The sequence below is a fragment of the Pinus tabuliformis genome, chromosome 4_1 (genome assembly GCF_031772625.1).
Source record: "Pinus tabuliformis cultivar Carrire ecotype Pingquan chromosome 4_1, CPIR1, whole genome shotgun sequence".
In the NCBI taxonomy this organism is placed as follows: Eukaryota; Viridiplantae; Streptophyta; class Pinopsida; order Pinales; family Pinaceae; genus Pinus; species Pinus tabuliformis.
This window is the reverse complement of record NC_142303.1, coordinates 726,631,245-726,653,202: the sequence shown is the minus strand read 5'-3', so window position 1 is coordinate 726,653,202 and position 21,958 is coordinate 726,631,245. Positions and strand designations below refer to the sequence as shown.

General features: G+C 41.1%; 1 protein-coding gene across 1 annotated transcript in view; it reads left to right on the top strand.

Annotated features, from left to right (window-relative positions):
- LOC149178196 (uncharacterized) overlaps positions 1-20,290 on the top strand; it is a 29,211-nt gene extending 8,921 nt beyond the window's left edge. Inside the window, exons 2-4 of the mRNA XM_089422017.1 lie at positions 19,515-19,812; positions 19,901-20,098; positions 20,197-20,290. Coding sequence (XP_089278143.1) covers positions 19,515-19,812; positions 19,901-20,098; positions 20,197-20,290 — 590 coding nt within the window. The remainder of the gene's footprint in view (positions 1-19,514; positions 19,813-19,900; positions 20,099-20,196) is intronic.
- Positions 20,291-21,958: the final 1,668 nt, after the last annotated feature.

Below are 21,958 nucleotides of genomic sequence, written 5' to 3'. Positions count from 1 at the left end.
ACAATGTTGACACACACAAAAAATATGATAACACAAGTTGCTACTCTTTTATTGATCACAGAAACTTGATTTGACTTGGCTTAGTTAACTCATAGTCTAAATCTGAATTTCACTTAACAACTTGGATCTTACTAGATCTTCGTGTAGGAGTGACTATTATTTCCAACATTTATGTTTCTATAACTAGCTAAAGAACGCTATTACCTACATGACAAGACTAAACTTTTGCTAGATTAGACTAAACTTCCAAAGAAAGCTATTACCTACATGACTAGACTAAACTTTTGTTTGAGTAGACTAAACTTTATCTTGACTGTGAAAATGTACTAGAATCAAGCATGAGAACATCTCGAGAACCAGACTTCCTACTACCATACTCTCCAACCTAATCCATGTCTACATAACTAGGGAAAGAAATTTAAAAAACCGTACCTTGGAAGAACAAACCGTAAGCTACTGCTTAGATTTCATACAACTCAACGACGTATGTTGTCTTCAACGTTATTCACGAAGCTCTCTCATATGTATTGAACTAAGGCTAACAACAAACCAAATATCAGGCTACTATGTGTAAAGTAAATGACACCATCCACGGCAAGAACAAACCTTAAGCTAGGGCTTGGATTTCATACATCTCAACGAAATAGGTTTCCTTCAACGCTATTGACGAGGCTCTCTCATGTATATTGAGACAAGGCTAACTACAAACCAAATATCAAGGCTACTATGTGCAGAGTAAATGACACCATCCACTAATAGCATTTACATACGGAGTACATTGTCTAGTTAACTTCATACGCGCATTTTTTTAATCTACGAACGAGAGCCAAAGTACACTGGCGTTACTATTAAAATACACTATTTTCAGTCTACAAAACTTGCATAACAAGGCTAAAGTCGAAAGTATAAAAAGAATTTTAAGTGTGTCATCTCCAAAGCGCTGTTAGAAAAAATTCACTGACATTCTTGGACCACTAGGATTATGGATATATAAGATTAGAAGAACAATACCTCCGACAACGTACTTAGGGCACAAGTTGTTATTCCTTGTTCAAAGAGTTGTTTAAGTCGATAAAGTGATCTTGTCAGCCTACGATCAAGTAGGAATTCTCATCGATGTCAGCAAAGGTGGTTTCGGGATGCAAATTTTTCCGTGTAATTCTCTGTTAGGAAGGCACATTTCCAAATAGCGTTCATCTTTGTTTCGGTGTAAGCAATACACAATGCTCTTATGTCGATAACCATCCTGCCCATAATTCCATGATAACTTTGATGTCAATTTTATCACAACGCGTTACCATGTATAATCTATACAAGCATAAAAACATAACTGATAAAGGTAAAGAAATTGCCATTTCATGCCATCTCAGCCTATGTCCGGGAGGTCTGTTAGAGTGGCCCCTTGAAACTTAAACACGAGGTATAATAACCTGTATAAAATCATTGATGAAAAAAAGTAGTAAGGGGAAACAAAATGTAATGTCATTTAAATAATCGAGGAAAATGATAGGGTTTACTTGGGAGAAGTTTTCATTTTTTTCTCTTTTAGTTTTAATTCATAAAATAGGGTTTACTTTTTGATAGGACAAGTTTTGATTTTTCTCTCTTTTAGTTTTAATTCATATAAAAGTGATATGATAATAAGTTTAGTAAATACACATTAGTTGCATATGAGAAATATAAATGAAACTACTAAATAGATTATTAGATTTAATTAATAAATTGATTTAAAATAAATAAATAAAAAATATATAGAAAAATTATCATGTTATTTTAGAAATTTGAAAATACTTGCACTAAAATTAAGATAATTATTGATGGTATATCTAATTTGTAAATGAGAATACTTGTTTTATTACAATTTTTTTATATCTTTATTGTTCTACTATCTATTGTTACTGTGTTACATTAAGAAATGATAGTTTTATAATTATATTCATAGAAACACATGCTCCCTAAAAAATATTTCATTAAAAATTAATCAACAATACCCATAATTTATTGGGAAATGAAAAAAAAAATTGAGATTAGTAAATTATAAGAAAAATGTAGAAAATTTTTTTCACCATGTAAGATTTGTAATATCTTTGTATGTTTATCAAAATGGTCACCTCATAACACATTGAAGAAGATATCTTCATCTCATTTGTAGTATGGAATTTTCCTAATCATATGCACATGGATCCTTTTGTCACTCTAAGAGATTTTATTTCAAAATGTCGGGAAAAAATAAATTGTGGATTAAATTGTGTGACTGTTTTCAACAAAAAAATGGAATTATTTAGTAAAATTATATATTGACATTGAGGATTAAATGAAATTTTCTAGGTCTTAGAGGTAGACCTTAAAAAATTGTGACATCAACTAAGATCATGATATTCTTACTTTTTCTCTGATGCATTCTTTAGAAAACTAATACTTAGAATCTTAAGCTTAAAATATAATATCTTTGTTTTTTCTGAGAAAATTGTTTCTTATCTTACTATATAAAAACACATAATACAATGATATAGCACAAAGAAGATAGGGGTTACTTCTACCTAAAGAATAGAAATGCCGCCCTTAGATTGGAAGGAGCCCCCAATCACATTTTCTTACATCCCTCCCAAAGAAAGTTCTAATAAATGTAAGATAAGAAGAGTTATAGAACAAAGCACTTTCCTAAAGATTACTACAAAGACAACTTTAATAGATAGATAGGTGTATAGATAGACATTTATTAAAATATCTCTGAGATCAAAGGTCTAGTATTATGACATGAGATAGCCTAAATTTTTAACATGAGGTGACCCAAATTTTCAACTCTAAGGACTGATATCCATATACATAAAACCCATGGTAATGAAAACATGAATATGTATTAGAATAAAAAAAGGATGGATAGTAGAGTGCAATTCCCTTGAACCCAATGGATAGTGCCAAGTCCTTGAAACCCATGCTATCTCACTAGTAGTGAACTCTATGTTGGATGTCAGTGGTATATCTATGTTAGGTGCACTTTATTTTCTTGTTTTCTGCCTAGAGTCATGTCTTCTCTTAATATCGAGAGTAATTCTTTATATCAATACTAAGAGTTCTTTTTTGTTTTAATAGTATGGGAAAAATGTGAATAACTTTTTCTACAATAAAATAAATAAATTAAAATTGCTACATAGAATATTTAATAAAAATAATGGATTTTAATTAAAATAAATAGGAGTTTTAATTAAAATAATGTAGTGAGAAAGAAATGTAAGAATTGTGTTTAGAAGATGAAATAAAATTAAGAATATCACTTATTATTAACTAAATAATATGCAATTTTACAAATTTACTAAACAAAACTTTCAAAAGAATATTTTATTGGATTTCAATTTTCCAAAATTTATTCTCAATCGTCCTACCGTACATTTTAATAAAGATAATTTTCCTTTCTATAATAGGAGTTCAGGGAAAACAATTTTCATTCTTTTTAAACCATCCTTAGTAAAGATGGTTTTACATTCGATAATGACAAGGTTCAGAGATGTAATTACCTAGTCATAATCCCTCCCTAGGAAATGTTGTTCAACTAATGAATTAAATGAATTGGCCTTTTCCTTATCCTTATACCGAAATGATTTAAAAATTTTGAAAAAGCATCTAATTTTTTTTTTTTTTTCAAACTTACAAATAATTGTTTTTTATACTAAATTTCACAGGCTTCATCCTAAGTGGTGGGCTCCAGTATTGCAGCAATAATGCTGCAACTCCTGGGACTCCCTTCTTTACTCTTATCAACCCGGTAGTTCGTAACAAACTTGGAAGCGACGGTGCTGTATGCACAAGTACTAGCTCTTGCCGCAGCTGTGACTTGGTCAGCTGGCACAAGTCCGCTAGGGGCTCAAGCCAACTTCTATGAGCTCTTAGAAGAAGCTTTGTAACTGATGGATGGAAGCTAGCTCAAAGGAAGCTGATCTACTTGCAGAAAGAAACTGAAAGCCAAAGAGTAACATAAACCCTAGCAAACCCTAATTCTACTATCTAGTCCTATTGATGTAGAGGAGAGGATGCAAACTATTGAAAAAGGTGCCATTACTTCTACAAAGGTAAAATGCACATGCCTATGCTATCTCTATCTGAAGAACACATCTTTTTGTATTTTTGAATAAGTTATCAGAATTATCATACAAGTGCTTTTAACTGGCTTTTTACTGTGCAGGGGTGGATCAAGGAAGGGGAATGCTTGGAAAAGGTTGGGAAGGCGTAGAGAAGGTCTAAGGAGTCCCTAACACCCTTCCAGAGAGTTTCACAAAGTTTGGCTATCCAGCAACCTCACTTGTGAGCTTCTACAGGAAGTCTGCAGGGGTTCTACAGGATGTTTCAGGGATTTCTACAGGATGTTCAGAAATTTCTACAGGATGTTCAGAAATTTCTACAGGATGTTCAGAAATTTCTACAGGATGTTCTAAAATTGGATTTTAGAGGACGGGTGAGTGAAAGAGGATGCATGAATGGATAGAGAGGTAGGGTAGGGGTCTGAGATGGCCCAGTGACTGATGGATAAAGTGATGTGAGGGTCTGGACAGCTCACTTGGCTTAAAGGAGGCTAAGGTAAAGGAAGAGCAAGAAGGTAGGGTTACGTGGACAGAAGAGTAATTGTGAGACGAAGAAGCTAACTAGGAGATGGAGCAGTTGGCCTGGACGAAGCTTAGGTGGATGAGAGAAAGATGGATATGCCCTGCACGGTGTGTACTTAACTGAATCAACCAAATCTTGCATACAATCGAAATCTTAGTTAATCTATCCGAACTGTCAACGAAACAAATGAAGAGCAGCTTTATTTCCAAAGAGAACCATGTACAACACTTTATCAAAGAAACATCTAAAAAGGTCTGAACGCATGACTAACTAATACAAATGAAGACATTACACCAAAGATTGCATGGTTAAGCAAACTAGTGTTTTTGTTGGGCAGCACTATTTCTACAATTCCAGCCCCTGATCCAATAAGGGAGAGGTGAAACTGAGAGTGCAGGAAACCCTTTTCTGGAGCTTTATCAATTCCTATCTTATCAATCTATTCTACACATCTGAAGCAATTCTATTCCTCAACAATGACCTATTTAACCAACACAGCTGGATCTTGCTCAACAAAACTTCGTTTCAAATGCATAAAAAAAGGAAAATCACAGTTCTTAAAGGAAAGATAACAATACAAAGGAGGAGGCCCTAGGCTCTCAGGTTGGGCCCAACCCCGAGAGCTATGGCTCCTATAAAAACTCAAAGCTGATATCAAATCTGACTGCTTCCCATTATCAAAAAATAATCATAAGTCAAGAGTTATGCCAATAATGGCTACAAAAGAACAAAAACCGAGCTAGCAGCCTGTAGTGCAGAATATGCAAGAGTTTTTCAAAAGTCCTTTTCGAAGGCTGAGGCCTTAACATTTATACACCACGAGGCCCTAGCTGGCCTCCTAAATCCATGGGACTTGGCTGCCCAAACTGTGAGTGAACAGCTCCTTCCAAGAAATCTGTTTGGTTGACTTCTAGATCCGGTTTTGGTGTCCTTTGGAGCTCAGAGTTGGGGGTGAAGATCCTGAGGGAGGCTATTTAATGCCATAGACAACCCCCCTACGAATCCTCAACCCAAGCTTGGCTGTCTCCTAGCCCATGTCTGCTCGATTTTGCTCCAACATGTGTTAAAAGATCCTGAAATGAGCACGTGTTAGCCACCTAGGAATAGTGACTACCCTTGTTCGTACAAATGACATAAACATACTAAAAAATAATGCATAAGTTATGAAAAATGAAGGATTGAACAAGGGTAGTTAGGCCAAATGAGCCCAAAATGTTACCAAATTTGCGGCTCATCATCACCCCCTGCTAAAATGATTGCTCATCTCTAAGCAACTAATCCAGCTCCTCGTCCTTCATTGCTTTAACCGCCACTCTCACATCCCAGGCTTCTGAGGTAGTATCCTCCTCACTGTCATGGAACTCGGCCTTCTTTTCCACCTCTTCCCATTGCTTATGCTCTTCTTTTTCTGTGCTTCCTTCTACCAATCCCAAAAGCAAAGGTGGGCTTAGCTTGAGGCCGATCAAGCTGGCCTGGAGGTTCTGCATGGACTTCTTGTAGAGAGGTACCCGTACTAGGCCCTCCCTCATTCTAGTTGGAGTGTGATACTCCCTGATTTTGAGGCTGTGGGACAATGTGTTCCACCTTCGGGTGCAAGCATGAACACAATTGTCCCCTAATAATCGCTCCATATCCTCGAAATGTGCTATATCCTGAGCCTGCTGATCCATGTATTTTAGTAAAGCCTGAGGGTTGGTTGCTAGGTGTTGGTGGGCGGATATCAATGCAGTGGGGTCCCCTGGCTCTGCTCTAATTAACAGTGGTTCATGTAACTCTCGGTTCATAACATCTTTGACCTCTGTCGCTCTCTTTTCTTCGTGGTTTAACCATGAGGTAAATGCCATCAGCTGCATATCTCCCACAATTTTGTTGGGATCCCATGAAGTTACATTAGGAAGGGCCAAATTATGGAGGTAGAACTCTGATAGCTTGGCCTTGTCCTCTGTGGAGCTGCTGTTGCATAAATCTGTGAACTGCTGGGGGTTTTGGATCTGGGAGATACCCCTCTGTGCTAATGCATTAATTTGGAATTGCAGCCACTGGTCCCGTAGGTATAGGCCATAAGATTTGGCCGACTGCCTGCATTGTAGACCATCCATAGCCCAACTAGCCATGCAGGCCAGTTGTAACTCTTTTTCTTGCAACTGTTGTTTGAGAGCTTGTATCTCTATGTTTGCTTGCAATTCCCTTTCCTGTAGATGCTGGTTTAGTTCCTCAAGACCAGTTTGCATTCCTTCTTTGCCTTGAGGTTCTGCTGTAGTGTCCTCTGATGCTGTGCCCCTTTCTTTCCTCTGTTCCTGTAGCTGCAGTTTGAGCTTCTCATTCTCTTCCTATAGAAATACTCGCTGGCAGTTTCCCAGATGTTTTGCCATAGCTAATTCCCTTCTTGCCTCCTTGAGTTGTTCCTCCAAGGGGCCTATATCTGCTACTCCTTTAGATTTAGCTATCCTCATCCATGTGTGGGCCCGCACTCTTTCTTCTTCCAATGCAAAGAAAAGCGGCACCGTGAATTTTTGTGGAATAATTTTCCCAACCTCCAAAAAGTTATAATAAGAGCTCAAGCTAGGCTGGGGGCTAGGCTCCATAATGTGTTCTACCTCTTCTTCCCGGTGTGGTGAGGTGGCTGCCTCCCCCTCCATTCTTTCAGTCTCATTGAGCCTAGCTAATGTTTCCTGTAGAACTGCTTCAGCATCCTATAGAGGGGTTTTTGAAGCTGACCTTTCCATTCTCTCCCTCCAGGTAGTTGTCTTGGGTCTCCCCCGCTCATAAGTGACTGATACTTTGGACGGGGACTTCTCCTTTGGCGAGGTAGGGGTGTCTTCGATGGTAATTGGGTCTTTAGATGGAGGTTGGGGCCTGTCGGTTTTAATTCTTACACTTCTCCCCGCTTTGAAATACAGAGGAGTCTCCCTTTTGCGTTTCTCCTTTGGCTTGGAGAGGTACTTAGGGTGGCCAGCACAGCTGCTGCCTCCCGAGCAAGAATTTCGGCTGTTTTCTCCTTCTGTTGTCTTTTCTCAGGACTTCCTGTAGAAAGCCCTATAGTGGCTGATTTCAGGCTTCCTGTAGAAGCCGTTTTTAACTTTCCTGTAGAAACAGATGGCACCGTTTTAGCCTGCTTGGTTGAGGGTGCTTTTTCTTTCAATTTTGCTAAGGCTGCCTTAGATGTGCCCTCACTAACATGGACTTTTTCAGTCCTTTCCACCCTACTCTGTAGTCATTTCTCCCTGGGTATTAGTGTGGTTTTGTCACCCTATGTTTTGGTAGCTTGGTTTTTCTCTTGTTTTCCCTTGTGTTCTTTCTTTGGCGCTTTGGCCATGGTTTCTTGGCCTTTTTCTTTCTTCTCTGTTTGAATTGGTTCCTTCTCCTCGTTGCCGGAGGAGGTGAGCTCCTCAGCCAGCACTCGGATGTCATCATCCTTAGTCAAATTTCGAAAGGTTTCCCAGGAGAGAGGGACGGTGAACGTGTGGAGTGCATCTTCCACGAGGAGCTTAATGAGCCCATGATGGGCTATCTGGTCTGGCATTCCCTCTCTCAATTTAGTGGCACACTCAGTCATGGACTACAGGAGGAAGTAAGGAATGCTCAACTTTTTCTCTGAGGGTAGGTCCATTTGGTGCCTAAGTTCTGTGAGCAGCCGGAAATGATATCCATACACGATGCTGAATCACCCCTCGCATGTGATATACTTCAAAATTTGGAGGCTGACCTCACTCCAAAATGGATGTAGGCTGGTTCTTTGAACTCCATTCTTGTCTTCTGAGAATTGCTCCTCCGACAAAAAGAACTCCTTCTTAGCCTTCTGGCCCAGTTTTCTCTCCTCCTTATCCCAAGGTACCCCCATCGGTAGATCAGTGACTCTGCTAATGAACTGTGGGGTGAGTCTGAGGGTCAAACCTCTGAAGTTGACAACAGCCAACGTTTTTGACTTTGGCTGCAAGGATCGCAGGAATTCTTCTGCAACCTCGTCATCGTGACCTTGAAGCTTGTCACAGAATGACATCCACCGTGCACGAGAAAATAGGTCCACCACCTCAGGGGTTTCCCGTAGCTTCTTTGAGTCTGTAGGCTCTTTCCTAATGAACCCACCCGGCATGGTAAAAGCTTGCTGTGTTGGCCTGAGCTTGCTTGCGCGTATAAAAAATGGATCTTTGGGATTTCCTTAGACAGAGCACAGAGTTACGCCTCTATTATGCACACAGTTTATAAATTCATGACTGTCTACAGGTGAGCCTTGATAGTGGCTCAATTATGAACCAAACCCTGGAGAAAATCCTGCATACACACTACGACGACAATTCTCATGCATAAATAAGAAGATGCTTGCAAATTCATGCACAGACTGTAATTTATGGTTTTCTACCCCTTTAATACGTCGACTTCACCACCTTTCGAACCAATTGCATGGGAGGACTATGTTCAGGCTTACCTCGTTCTAGAATTGCCACCTTTGACGTGAACAGTTTAATTTCCTCCGTAACGTTGAGCTTCCTGTAGCGCAACTTCCTGTAGAAGTCGTGCATGGGTTCTGGGGAGCGCTTCAGTGGTTCTGGGCCTTCTGTGCAACAACAGGACGTTTGAACAGGCTGAGAACTCGGAGTAACAGCCTTCAGGAAATTGCGGATGCGTACTCGGCTGCAAAGCGGTTGAGAATAAATGAGTGTAGTGCGCCATATGTGATCTAGCCGGTGGGTTTTAATCTCTGCGGAACTCGTGGCGCGGGGGTGAGCTATCCCCGTCGGCCCGTTGGCCGACGTCACCTGCTATCATTCCACTGCATGTCTGCCTGACCGCCGAATCATTTCCTGCATATCTACCGTCGCCACTCCTGTTAGATCGCCACTTCTCTCCGACTAGACGCTTCCCATGTGTCCATTTCCTATCTCGTCGACACACCCAAAGCTTTTCGGATCGGACGAGGCCATCGAGCTGGTTGTGGTGGCCAGTTAAATGGCTACCCGACTTTCTCAACCCATTCATTTTCATATTTACACACATTTTAGAGCATTGTTCATGTAATTTGACGAAACAGGGTGAGGCACTTACCTGTGCGGCCGTGGACATTATTTTTCTCATGCCTCAGGACGAGGGTGACGGATCCGCTTGCTGCCGCTTCATGCACAGGCACAGGAGCTCCTTTTCATTGACTGCTGCTGGTTACGAGACCGGTTGCCTGGCTGTGGATGGTGCATGCGCCAGCTCATGAGTTTCAGGTATCTTCATGGTGTGTGCTCTAGCCGGATCAACTACTATAGGATTCATGTAGGACATCTTGTAGTCGTTTCGCCTTCTAGGGTGCATGCCAAAATGGTGGAGTCACGTTCACGGTTGCAGGGTCCTCGAATCGCATTGACAGGTAGCGCATTGGGCCTCTGCATGCTTTATTTTCCATTTGAAAATTATTTATTCTGAGAGTCTAACGTTCTGGTATGATTGTGCAGGTATTTCAATTGTATGGCAGCAATGGTGGTGGAAGGAGGCGACAGTAGTGGGTGATGGAGAAAAACATTGGTTGCATTCCTCCTTATTGGACTTTGGGCTTCAAATTCTTCTACATAGTCGGTCCTGGCCCGTCCCAATATTCTACAGGAAGTTTCCTGTAGAAATACAGAACTTCCTTTAGAAAGTTTTGTAGCTTCCTGTAGGAGGCTAAACTATGACCAGATCGTGCCCAAACCTTAGAAGAGATGAGTGTTTCTGGAGGGAGTGCTGGTGAGGTCACCTGGTGGCATGGTAGGGACCCTTGTCCTTGAGTTGAGAGGCCTCTTTTTTTGCATGGAATTCCTGCAACTTGCATTAATTTCCAAAGCCTGAGCTTGTTTTTTTGTTTTTGCCTCCTTCTTTTTCATTTTTCTTTGTTTTTTCTTCTCTCTTTTTTTTTTTTTTTTTGAGGAGACAGCAGGGGCGCCTCAATGAGGTTTTCACCCCTACCATCTGCCTTGGGTGCCTTAGAGAGGTTTTCACCCAAGGGTCCTTTTTTCAATTTTTTTTTATAGAGATAGCAGGGGCGCCTCAATGAGGTTTTCACCCCTACCATCTGCCTTGGGAGCCTTAGAAAGGTTTTCACCCAAGGATCTTTTTATTATGATTTTTTTTTTTTTTTTTGCGATGCTCAGGGTATGCCCAAAACAGAGGCAGAACCCTTCTCTATGACCAGCACTGATTTTTCCACAGTTTTGATGAACTCTTACCTCGAAAGAGGATTCCTGTAGATCTTTAGTCGATGCCCATTGACGAGCATGGGGATGGCTTCCTCATCAATGGTCCGAATAAGAATAAACCCATTATCATTACACTTCTCCACTACATATGGTCCTAGCCATCTTGTCCTCAGCTTCCCCTTGAAATCCTTATGTCTAGAATCATACAACAGTGCCCAATCTTTGTGTTGGAATTGCTTGTCATTGAGGTGCCAATCATGCCATATCTTCCTCTGAAGTTGAACCACTTCTGAGTGGAGAAGGGCCTGCATTATGTGTTCATCTAGCCCATTCAGCTACAATAACCTTTCTTGTTGGGCATGGCTGAGATCTAGGTCCAGCTGGGCTGCCATCCTCATTGTGTTGTATTCGAACTCAATTGACATCAAAGCTCTCTTCCCATAGACCAGTTCATAAGGTGTGAAGCTGGTTGTGGTCTTCCAAGTGGTGTTGTAAGCCCAAGTGGCCTCAACCAGGCGATCTGCCCAATCCTTTCTGCTGCTGCTCACCACCTTAGTCAAAATCCCTTCTAATGCTCTATTGGTGACTTCCACCTACCCATTTGCTTGAGGATGATAGGGGGTGGAAGTCCTATGCTTGATCTTGTGATGAACAAGCAAGTCTTCAATTAAGTTGGAGGTGAACTGGCTTCCTTGATCGGTGACTAGCTCTCTTGGGTAGCCAAATTTGTAGAAGATGTTTTCTCTTAAAAACTCAGCCACCTTCTCTTTTGTTGTTGCTCTGATTACCTTGGTTTCTGCCCACATTTTCAGATAGTCTGTGCACACAATGATGTAAGACCTTTTCCTTGAAGGAGGATTGATAGGACCCACAAAATCCATGCCCCACTTCTCAAATGGTTCAAGAGTCACTTGAGGTTGGAGAGGCATTTCGTCGCTTGGGGTTGGCTTCCCCATCCTTTGGCATCGGTCACATTGGCTGATATATCTCTTGACATCTTGATGAAGCGTGGGCCAATATTAGCCTGCCTGTAGAATTTTGAAGGCAGACCTCTTGGCTGCAAAATGTCCTCCACAAGGCCCGTCATGACAGGTTAGGAGGATGTCAAAGACTTCTTCCTCCCTTACACAACGCCTTAAGATCTGATCAGGGCCAAGTTTGAATAGGTTGCCCCCGATCCAAGTGAATGAGGCACTCTTCCTTACAATTCTGCTTTTCTCTTTGGAAGATAGATGTGGAGGGAACTGTGTTGAGACCATATAGTTTTCTATATCAGCAAACCATGGAGAGAGTACTGAGATAGCAAACAGATGTTCATCTGGCATCTGGTCGTCCACTGTTCCATCTTCACCTACAGGTAAATCCAGTCTAGATAAGAAGTCAGCAACAACATTTTCTTTACCTGGTTTGTCAACGATAGTCAAATCAAACTGCTGCAACAGAAGTAACCATCTAATAATACGAGCATTCACATCTGGTTTATTCATTAAATATCTAATTTCAGCATGATCAGTATGTACAAATGTTTTGATAGCCAGTGATGTAGTGTCGGAACTTGTTCATGGCATGGACCACGGCCAAGAACTCTTTCTCAGTTACAGTATAATTCAGTTCTGCCTTGGATAAGTTTTTGCTGACAAAGTATATGGCATATGGGAGTTTTTGTTCAACCTGTCCTAAGGCTGCCCCTATGGCTTTGTTCGAGGTATCAGTGTGGATGTGGAAAGGTAGGGCCCAGTTTGGACCTCTTAATATCGAGGCGGACACCAACTTATCCTTTAATTCATTCAGAGCCCTTTGATAGTCGTCCGTCCATTTGAACTCAACATCTTTTGCTAAGAGGCCAAACAGTGGCGAGGCTAGCTTACTGAAGTCTTTAATAAATCTTCTATAATATCCTGCTAAGCCTAGGAAACTCCGAACATCTCTTACTTTCTGAGGAGGTGGAACCTTTTTGATGAGAGCAATTTTATTAGGATCCACCTGCAATCCTTGGCGAGAAATGGTATGTCCTAGCACGGTCCCTTCAGTCATCAAGAATTCACATTTTTCAGGACTAAGGGACAGGTTCATCTCAATGCACTTGGTTAGGACTTTTCCCAGATTGGACAATGCTTCTTGGAAGTTGGACCCATAGGGAGTGAAGTCATCCATATAGATTTCCACTGAATCATGGACCAGCTCAGAAAAGATGCTCAATACTGCTCTTTGGAAAGTGGCAGGAGCGTTGCATAGCCCAAAGGGAAGGACTCAGTAAGCAAAGGTACCCCAAGGACAAGTGAAGGTGGTCTTATCTTGGTCTTCCGGGCTGATTTGGATCTGGTTATACCCGCTGAACCCATCTAGGAAAGAGAAAAACTTCTTCCCCGCTAGTCCATCCAACACTTGATCTATGAAAGGCAGCGGAAAGCGGTCTTTCTTGGTGGCTTTGTTCAGTTCTCGATAGTCCACATAGATTCTCCACTTTCCGTTTTTCTTGGGTACCAACACCAGAGGGGATACCCACTCGCTATCCGAGATGGGGTAGATGAATCCTGCATCCAACAGTTTTTGCAGTTCTTCTTTGACAATGTCCTTAAGGGCTGGTTTCATTCTCCTTTGAGGTTGCCTGACCGGTTTACAATCTTCTTTGATGTAGATGTGATGGGTACAGACCTAAGGATGGACTCCTTTCATCTCCTTATAGCTCCAAGAAAAAGCATCTAGATGACTAGCCAATAGGCTATACAGCTCCTTTTCCTGGGAAGGAGATAGGGAGGAGCTGATCTTTAACGTTTTCTTGGGGCCAAACTCCACATTTTTGACTCTGGGAGAGAGTGGATCGGTCACACAAAGGTCCACTAAGGTGTTAGCTTGAGTATCTTCCACCAATTTCTCTAAGGACAATGCACTGGGAGGCGGATTCTGAATCAAGGTCTCAATCAAATCATCCTCAGTTTGAGGACCTCCCCTGGTGGTTTCTAAGGTGCACAAGGGTGCAGAGTACACCTCATCCTCTTCTCCTTCTTCCAACCAAAGTGGTAAGTCATGCTCTAATAGAGGTTGGGCAGGAGGGTATAGAACTAGCTCCTTGGACATAGGACCATTTTTTATGGTCATGTTTCCTGCTCGGCAGCTTATGTAAGCATCCGCAGTGGCTAACCAAGGTCTTCCCAAAATAAGGGGGTATCAGGTAAGCTTTGCCTTTGGCTGAAGAACCAAGAAGTCCGCAGGATACTCCCAAGAGTCAACAGAGACCAAGACATCCTCCACCATCCCTTCGGGAGTCACGGTGGAGCGATCTGCCAGCTGCAGGACCCTCGAGGTCTTCTTTAAGGAACCCTGAAGGTTGAGTTTGAGCATGGTATCCCTGGTCATCACATTAATGGCAGCCCCTAAATTAATCAGAGTGTGGGGTATGATGGTGCCATTGATGTGGACATCAACTACAGGACTGCCAGGATCCAAATACTTTGGACAGATTACTTGCCCCAACATAAGATCAAACAGTTGTCCTATGACATTGATGGTTGAGGCATCTCTTTTTCGCCTGCCTGGGTGCCTGAAACACTTTTCCTTAACCAATTTGTTGTATATCGGTACATCTTTGATGGCTTGGAGAAGTGGTATTCTCACACACAACTGTTTGAGTTCTCCCAGAAGCTCATTCTCCTCTGGGTCGGGTTGTGTGGTTACTGTTAGTCTCTCAGGAAAGGGTGGAGTGGTCTTGGGTTCACTTTCCTGTTTATCTTCCTCGTCCTCTAGGGGAGGAGGTTGGTGATCCGGAAGAGTCTTCCCGGATCGCAGGTTTATCTCCTGGATCTCCACAGCATAGGTAGGGCAGGTTGTTTCCCCAGTATATACCTGCTGGGCCTGTCGGTTATTGGGGTTCGGGTTCGGTTGAGCAGGCATTTGGGGTTGTCTCGGAGGAGCAGCAGGTAATGGTTGTGGTTGAGCTGGTGGTGGAGGAAACATGGCAGTAGGAGTGTTGTACTGGGGCCTCCACCCCGGTTGAGGTGCATTCCACTGAGGTTCTGGCTGGACATGTGAGTGAAACGAATGAGTAATGGGCTGAGTATGGTATTGAGGTGGGTAAGACCATGGAGGAGGCACAGACCAGGGAGGATGAGCAGGGGGACCCGAAGAAGGCATAGGAGTAGATTGGTTGGGGCTATAATAGGCTTGGGATGTCCCTTGCATCCCCTACTGGTAAGGTCTAGGTCCATGTGGCCTCCTTTGGTTGAGGAAGTAGAGAGGTTCAATGGGTGCCTCAGTTCCTTGGTACATGGCCTTAAACCCAGGTAAGGTTGGGCATTGGTTTCTGGGGTGGTCCTCCTCACAAACGAAGCATACCTCTACCGAATGTAATGGACACTCGTTCTTAGGGTGCTTCCTTGTACACCTAGGACAAAAGATGGCCAAAGCCCTCTCAGCTTCCTCTTTCTTTTGCTGGATTCGGAATGTATCAAGTTGCATGGCAATGGTCTGTCTCACCTCACTTTTGAGGTCCTCCAGCTGATTAACAAACTCATGCTTGGAGAAAGTAGCACTAGCTGAAAGGGGGTTTCCCCTACCTCTTTTCCGGGCTGCCCTAGAGTGGTTTTTAAACACAGTCTTTATATCCTCATAAGGTAGTTGGTAAATGTCTCCTCCAGCTAGCATGTGAAGGGTATCTAGAAGGTCTTTAGGGACTCTTCACAGTAGAACCAACTTGAGAGATTCAAGGTCGAGTGTGTACCTGGCCCGTTTATAGCTAAGTTGGAATCTTTCCTCATAATCTTCTAAAGACTCATCATTTCCCATGGTCATCCGAAAGATCTCTCCCTTGGCTTCCTTGGACCTACAGTAGTCCCGATATTTGGTATTGAAAGCTTGCTACATCTGAGCCCAAGTTGTGATACTGTTTCCAGGTAAGCCCATGAACCAGCGTAATGCTGCATCCTTGAGGGTAGAGGGAAAGAGTTTCAGTTTTTGCTCATCTTCTGCATAGTCATAGGTTCGACAAAGGACAGCAAACTCAAACAGGAAGGTATCAGGGTCTTCAGTAGTCAATCCATGGAAGTGAGGTAAAGTGGAGGGGCTTATGTTTTTCATTTTCATGTCTCCATTGGTCTCTCGGATGGGAAAGGAACCTTCTATTCTCTCATCTTCTCTTCCATTCTCAGCCATGGCTTCAGGTGGAGTGGTTTCTAACTCTTCTTCTGGTATAGGATCTTCGTATATCTCAGGAGGCTCGCCTATAGGTTCTTCTGGGTCACTGTCACCAAAGAAGAGAGAAGGGTGACTCAGTGAAGTGGTGGGGGTGTTGGGTAAGAATTTGCCGGTTTTATCTCTGTTCCTATGAGGCATGAAATGGAAAGGCTTTTGATTGCTTTTTGCTTTTTCTTCTTGTACCTGCAAAACTAAAATAGATTGAACTGCAACTAGCTATCTTGCTGAAATGAAGATGCGGAATTGAAATGAAAGCAGGAAAGGACTAAGCTATGTTGCTCAAATGAAATTGCAGGAATGAAATGCTAGTCTACACTTGCAGAATTGAAATTGCTAATCTACGCTTGCAGAATTGAAATGCTAATCTATGAAAGCAGGAAATATCTATTTTACTTTTGCGGAAATGAAATTGCAGGATGGAAATGAAATAAACTATTTAGCAGAAGGCAAGTGTAGAAAAATAGAAGAAAAGCAACAATCACCAATACTCTGATGCTTCCCTGGCAATGGCGCCAAAAAGATGGTGGGATCCAGTATTGCAACAATAATGCTGCAACTCCTGGGACTCCCTTCTTTACTCTTATCAACCCGGTAGTTCGTAACAAACTTGGAAGCGACGGTGTTGTATGCACAAGTACTAGCTCTTGTCGCAGCTCTCACATGGTCAGCTGGCACAAGTCCGCTAGGGGCTCAAGCCAACTTCTATGAGCTCTTAGAAGAAGCTTTGTAACTGATGGATGAAAGCTAACTCAAAGGAAGTTGATCTACTTGTAGAAAGAAACTGAAAGCCAAAGAGTAACATAAACCCTAGCAAACCCTAATTCTACTAGCTAGTCCTATTGATGTAGAGGAGAGGATGCAAACTATTGAAAAAGATGTCATTACTTCTACAAAGGTAAAATGCACATGCCTATGCTATCTCTATCTGAAGAACACATCTTTTTGTATTTTTGAATAAGTTATCAGAATTATCATACATGTGCTTTTAACTGGCTTTTTACTGTGCAGGGGTGGATCAAGGAAGGGGAATGCTTGGAAAAGGTTGGGAAGGCGCAGAGAAGGTCTAAGGAGTCCCTAACACCCTTCCAGAGAGTTTCACAAAGTTTGGCTATCCAGCAACCTCACTTGTGAGCTTCTACAGGAAGTCTGCAGGGGTTCTACAGGATGTTTTAGGGATTTCTACAGGATGTTCAGAAATTTCTACAGGATGTTCTAAAATTGGATTTTAGAGGATGGGTGAGTGAAAGAGGATGCATGAATGGATAGAGAGGTAGGGTAGGGGTCTGAGATGGCCCAATGACTGATGGATGAAGTGATGAGAGGGTGTGGATAGCTCACTTGGCTTAAAGGAGGCTAAGGTAAAGGAAGAGCAAGAAGGTAGGGTTACGTGGACAGAAGAGTAATTGTGAGACAAGGAAGCTAACTAGGAGATGGAGTAGCTGGCCTGGACGAACCTTAGGTGGATGAGAGAAAGATGGATATGCCCTGCACGGTGTGTACTTAACTGAATCAACCAAATCCTGCGTACAATCGAAATCTTAGCTAATCTATCCGAACTGTCAATGAAACAAATGAACAACAGCTTTATTTCCAAAGAGAACCATGTACAGCACTTAATCAAAGAAACATCTAAAAAGGTCTGAACACATGACTAACTACTACAAATGAAGACATTACACCAAAGATTGCATGGTTAAGCAAACTAGTGCTTTTTTGGGCAGCACTATTTCTACAATTCCAGCCCCTGATCCAATAAGGGAGAGGTGAAACTGAGAGTGCGGGCAACCCTTTTCTAGAGCTTTATCAATTCATATCTTATCAATCTATTCTACACATCTGAAGTAATTCTATTCCTCAACAACGACCTATTTAACCAACACAGCTGAATCTTGCTCAACAAAACTTTGTTTCAAATGCATAAAAAAAAGGAAAATCACAGTGCTTAAAGGAAAGATAACAATACAAAGGAGGAGGCCCTAGGCTCTCAGGTTGGGCCCAACCCCGAGAGCTATGGCTCCTATAAAAACTCAGAGCTGATATCAAATCTGACTGCTTCCCATTATCAAAAAATAATCATAAGTCAAGAGTTATGCCAATAATGGCTACAAAAGAACAAAAACCGAGCTAGCAGTCTGTAATGTAGAATATGCAAGAGTTTTTCAAAAGTCGTTTTCGAAGGCTAAGGCCTTAACATTTATACACCACGAGGCCCTAGCTGGCCTCCTAAATCCATGGGACTTGGCTGCCCAAACTGTGAGTGAACAGCTCCTTCCAAGAAATATGTTTGGCTGCCTTCTAGATCCGGTTTTGGTGGCCTTTGGAGCTCGGAGTTGGGGGTGAAGATTCCGAGGGAGGTTATTTAATGTCATAGACAACCCCCCTACGAATCCTCAACCCAAGCTTGGTTGTCTCCTAGCCCATGTCTGATTGGTTTTGCTCCAATATGTGTCAAAAAAATCCTGAAATGAGCACGTGTTAGCCACCTAGAAATAGTGACTACCCTTGTTCGTACAAATGACATAAACATACTAAAAAATAATGCATAAGTTATGAAAAACGAAGAATTGAACAAGGGTAGTTAGGCCAAATGAGCCCAAAATTTTACCAAATTTCGGGCTCATCACTAAGGATGGATCATAGTCGCAATTGCAGGAAGCATACAGTTGGTCGAATGGAGCGGTAACAAAAGAAGACATGATTGGTTTTTGGCTGCTAACTTTCACATGCTTCATCACAGGAAGCATCATCATCATAAATTGCAGGAAGCATACATTTGGTGGACTGGAACGATAACAGTAGAAGGACACGATGCCATGAATTAGAAGAAGCACGTTATTAGATTATGAATACTTATAATTTCTAAACTTCGTGTCTGTTCACAGATATGCCGAGGAGGAGAAAAAACTAAAAGACATTAGTTATCTAATGTTCTTTTAATTAGGAAAAAATGTGCTTTGAGGAATGGACCTCCGGTTTGCAAGAAGTTAGATGCACAAACAAATCAAGAAGAAGAGGGTTAGATGAAATACCATTTCTATGACCCGTAACAACCCCGATATCGGATAAGGTTGTTATATTGTTTAGATTTTTCAGAGGTTATTCAAAATTAAGAATGAATCAAATTTAAAATGAATCTGTAAAGTTGTTATATTGTTTATATTTATCAGAAATTATTCAAAATTGAGAATGAATGAGAGGAAGATAAGTATATATCCAAGTTACGGAAACTTTTTGTGAATTGAAAATTTTTCATCTATATTTTTATAATACTATATTAAATCTAAATTAAACTTGGTAACTATGCATCGAGCTTTTAGATATCCAAAAACCAAATAACTGATAAATAGACAGAGGAACTCTCTGTAAACTGCCTGAATCTATAAACCGAGAGTAACTGGTACTCGTTATCTCCGACCATAACCAAAAGCCCAAAAATGAATACGGCTGTGAATAATTATATTTATTTTCCATGTGAGGTACAAAAAAAAATCCAAAAAACGTTTCGGATAAGACTAAAAACTTTAGTTTCAGTTTCGTATAACTCTTTATTTGTGGTGATTGGTGCAGCTACGTTCAGGTCTCTTTTATATGATGCATGCGGCAGGACGTTGGATCCGATATTTGGTTCAGTAGGACTTGTCTGGTCCGGGAACTCGGCGGTGTGTCAAGCTGGAGTGGAAAGCATTCTACCGGGAAATTCGGCTTCTCATGTTGTCCCTATGGAAGCCATGGCCAGCAAGCTACACAGATTAAAAGCCAAAGACCGATTCAAGCGCGTCTCGCGTGGAAAACCCAAACAAAAACTACGCAAGAGTGCATTGATTAACAAGTCTCACATTGTTTCGACAAGCAAATCTGACGGCTGGTATGAAGTAACAAACAACTTACAGAGAGTAGCAAATAACGGTAAATCAAGTTTCAACCACAGAACTGGGACCAAATGAATTCTTTAGGTTTGATCAAGCAGAGATGGAGTACGGCCACGATTTGATCTGGAACATCGAAACTAGTGAAGCTGAAGCTGAAGTTCCCTGTAATGCTGTAAAGCTAGAGCTTACCCATGGTTATCAAGGCTCCACTTCTCCTACTCGCATATTGTTAGCTGATAACCTCAATTGCAGGGAAGCCCATTCCAGTCAGTTCATGGGGAGGTATCTGCAGTGACTCAGGTTTCTCACCAGAGTGTATGGGCATGGCAGCTTTTCCGTAATTATAGTTATTGTATATAGGAAATATGTATAAACTGTAGTGGAACTACAGTAGCTGTATTTGGTGGAACACCATCGAGGCCATCCCCTATTGTCAGTGTGAGTGTAACGTTTATAAAGAGGAGTGTTGTATAATATTTAGAAAATTTGTATATGCATGCAAGAAATATTGTCCTACACTGCCCTTGAATATCCACCTTGTACATTATTACAGTTGAAAGTTTAGGATCTATCTGTATTATATTTTGAATTTGAGATTCTGTATAGGGGGTTCAGGTTTAGATTCTTAGCCTAGAATTAACAATAAGGTTAGTGTTCCAAAGACATTTCAGGAGTTGGTTACCATATCACTTGTCGTCTCGCAAGCGTATCTTACACTTCAATATTTGATTGGTTATATTTTTATTTTCCACTAGCAACCTTTCTAGTCGACATATGCTGAGATGAATATATTGACTGCATAATTGGTTAGATCATATTTGTATTCTACAATTTCTAAGGCCATTCGTAGAAGTTTATGTGCTTTCAATTTCTCAGTGATCAATCATCAAACAAAGATTTAAGTCAACGAGATTCGTAGTTTAGATTATACTAAAGCTTCGTCCATAAATCTTTAGAACTTTTTCATTAGATTTCACTTATAAAGCTTTGTTTTTTATAAGTTTATTCAAATTAATGTAAAGATTCCTTGTATATATAATTAAACTCTGCATCCAATAACTATACTTCTAGTAAATCTATGATAAGGTTGGAAATCCATGATTTTAAGAATATTTTTTTTTCATGTATTTCTTGTACCTGTATCATGTATAATTTAATTCTATATACAATAATTTTCTACACTTGAAATTTGATTAAAACCAATAAGAAAATAAGTAATGATTTGATTTTTTTCGTAAATTATGAGACTTTATATTACTAATGAAAATTGGATTACATTGATAACACCATGGTCATAGAGGGGTCACCAAGGCTCAGCCCTCAACCCATGTCGCCTAGATGAGCCACATAGAACTTCAAACTAAATAACAATACATTAGGGGCTTACAAGGTGTGCTCTCCTCAATATGCAAGTTATACACAAAAGCTAGAGAAAATTGACCACACAGGAGAGTCAAAACAAATTCTCACATCAAAAAACTCCTTGGAATACATTGAAACCATCCAATGAGTTGCGACTGAAGAGCCCAAAATTCCACTGCTAAAATTGCTAATCTAGTAAAGAGGAAACCACTAACTCTAGCCCAAAAATAGGTAAACTTCACCTAAAATTTACAACCATATACCACCTTGCACTTCAAAGAATAGACAAGAAATCAAGCTCTGGAGACAAAATGAAAGAAACATGCACATGCGACAAAAAAACACAATGATGGCCATGACATGTTGTAATCTGCAGATCTAAAGGCCTTCTAGGGACCTGCCAGAGACAAAACCAAAAGCTTCAGGAGAGTCCCAGATTGTGCCACCCAACACCCTCTTTCACTTATCACTATTTAAGGGCAACACAATTGTCAGAACCTTTGCATTGCAACTAGGGGGATCCCTCATGTCCCTGCCATCAGATTCGCAAGAAACGTGTCTCTCCACATGCAGTAGACATGCATCAATTTTAACGACACATAATTGCATGTTTCTAAGCATCTTTTTAACATCCTCGAGAAAGGTGAAAATTTTGTACTTATCCCAGTATTTATCCCTCATAACCAAGCATGTCAATGTCTTTTTTTCTAATGAAGCACAACCGAGTTCATATACTATTTCTTCCTACCCTTGGTGTGCTTATGGTCTGATACCAAACCT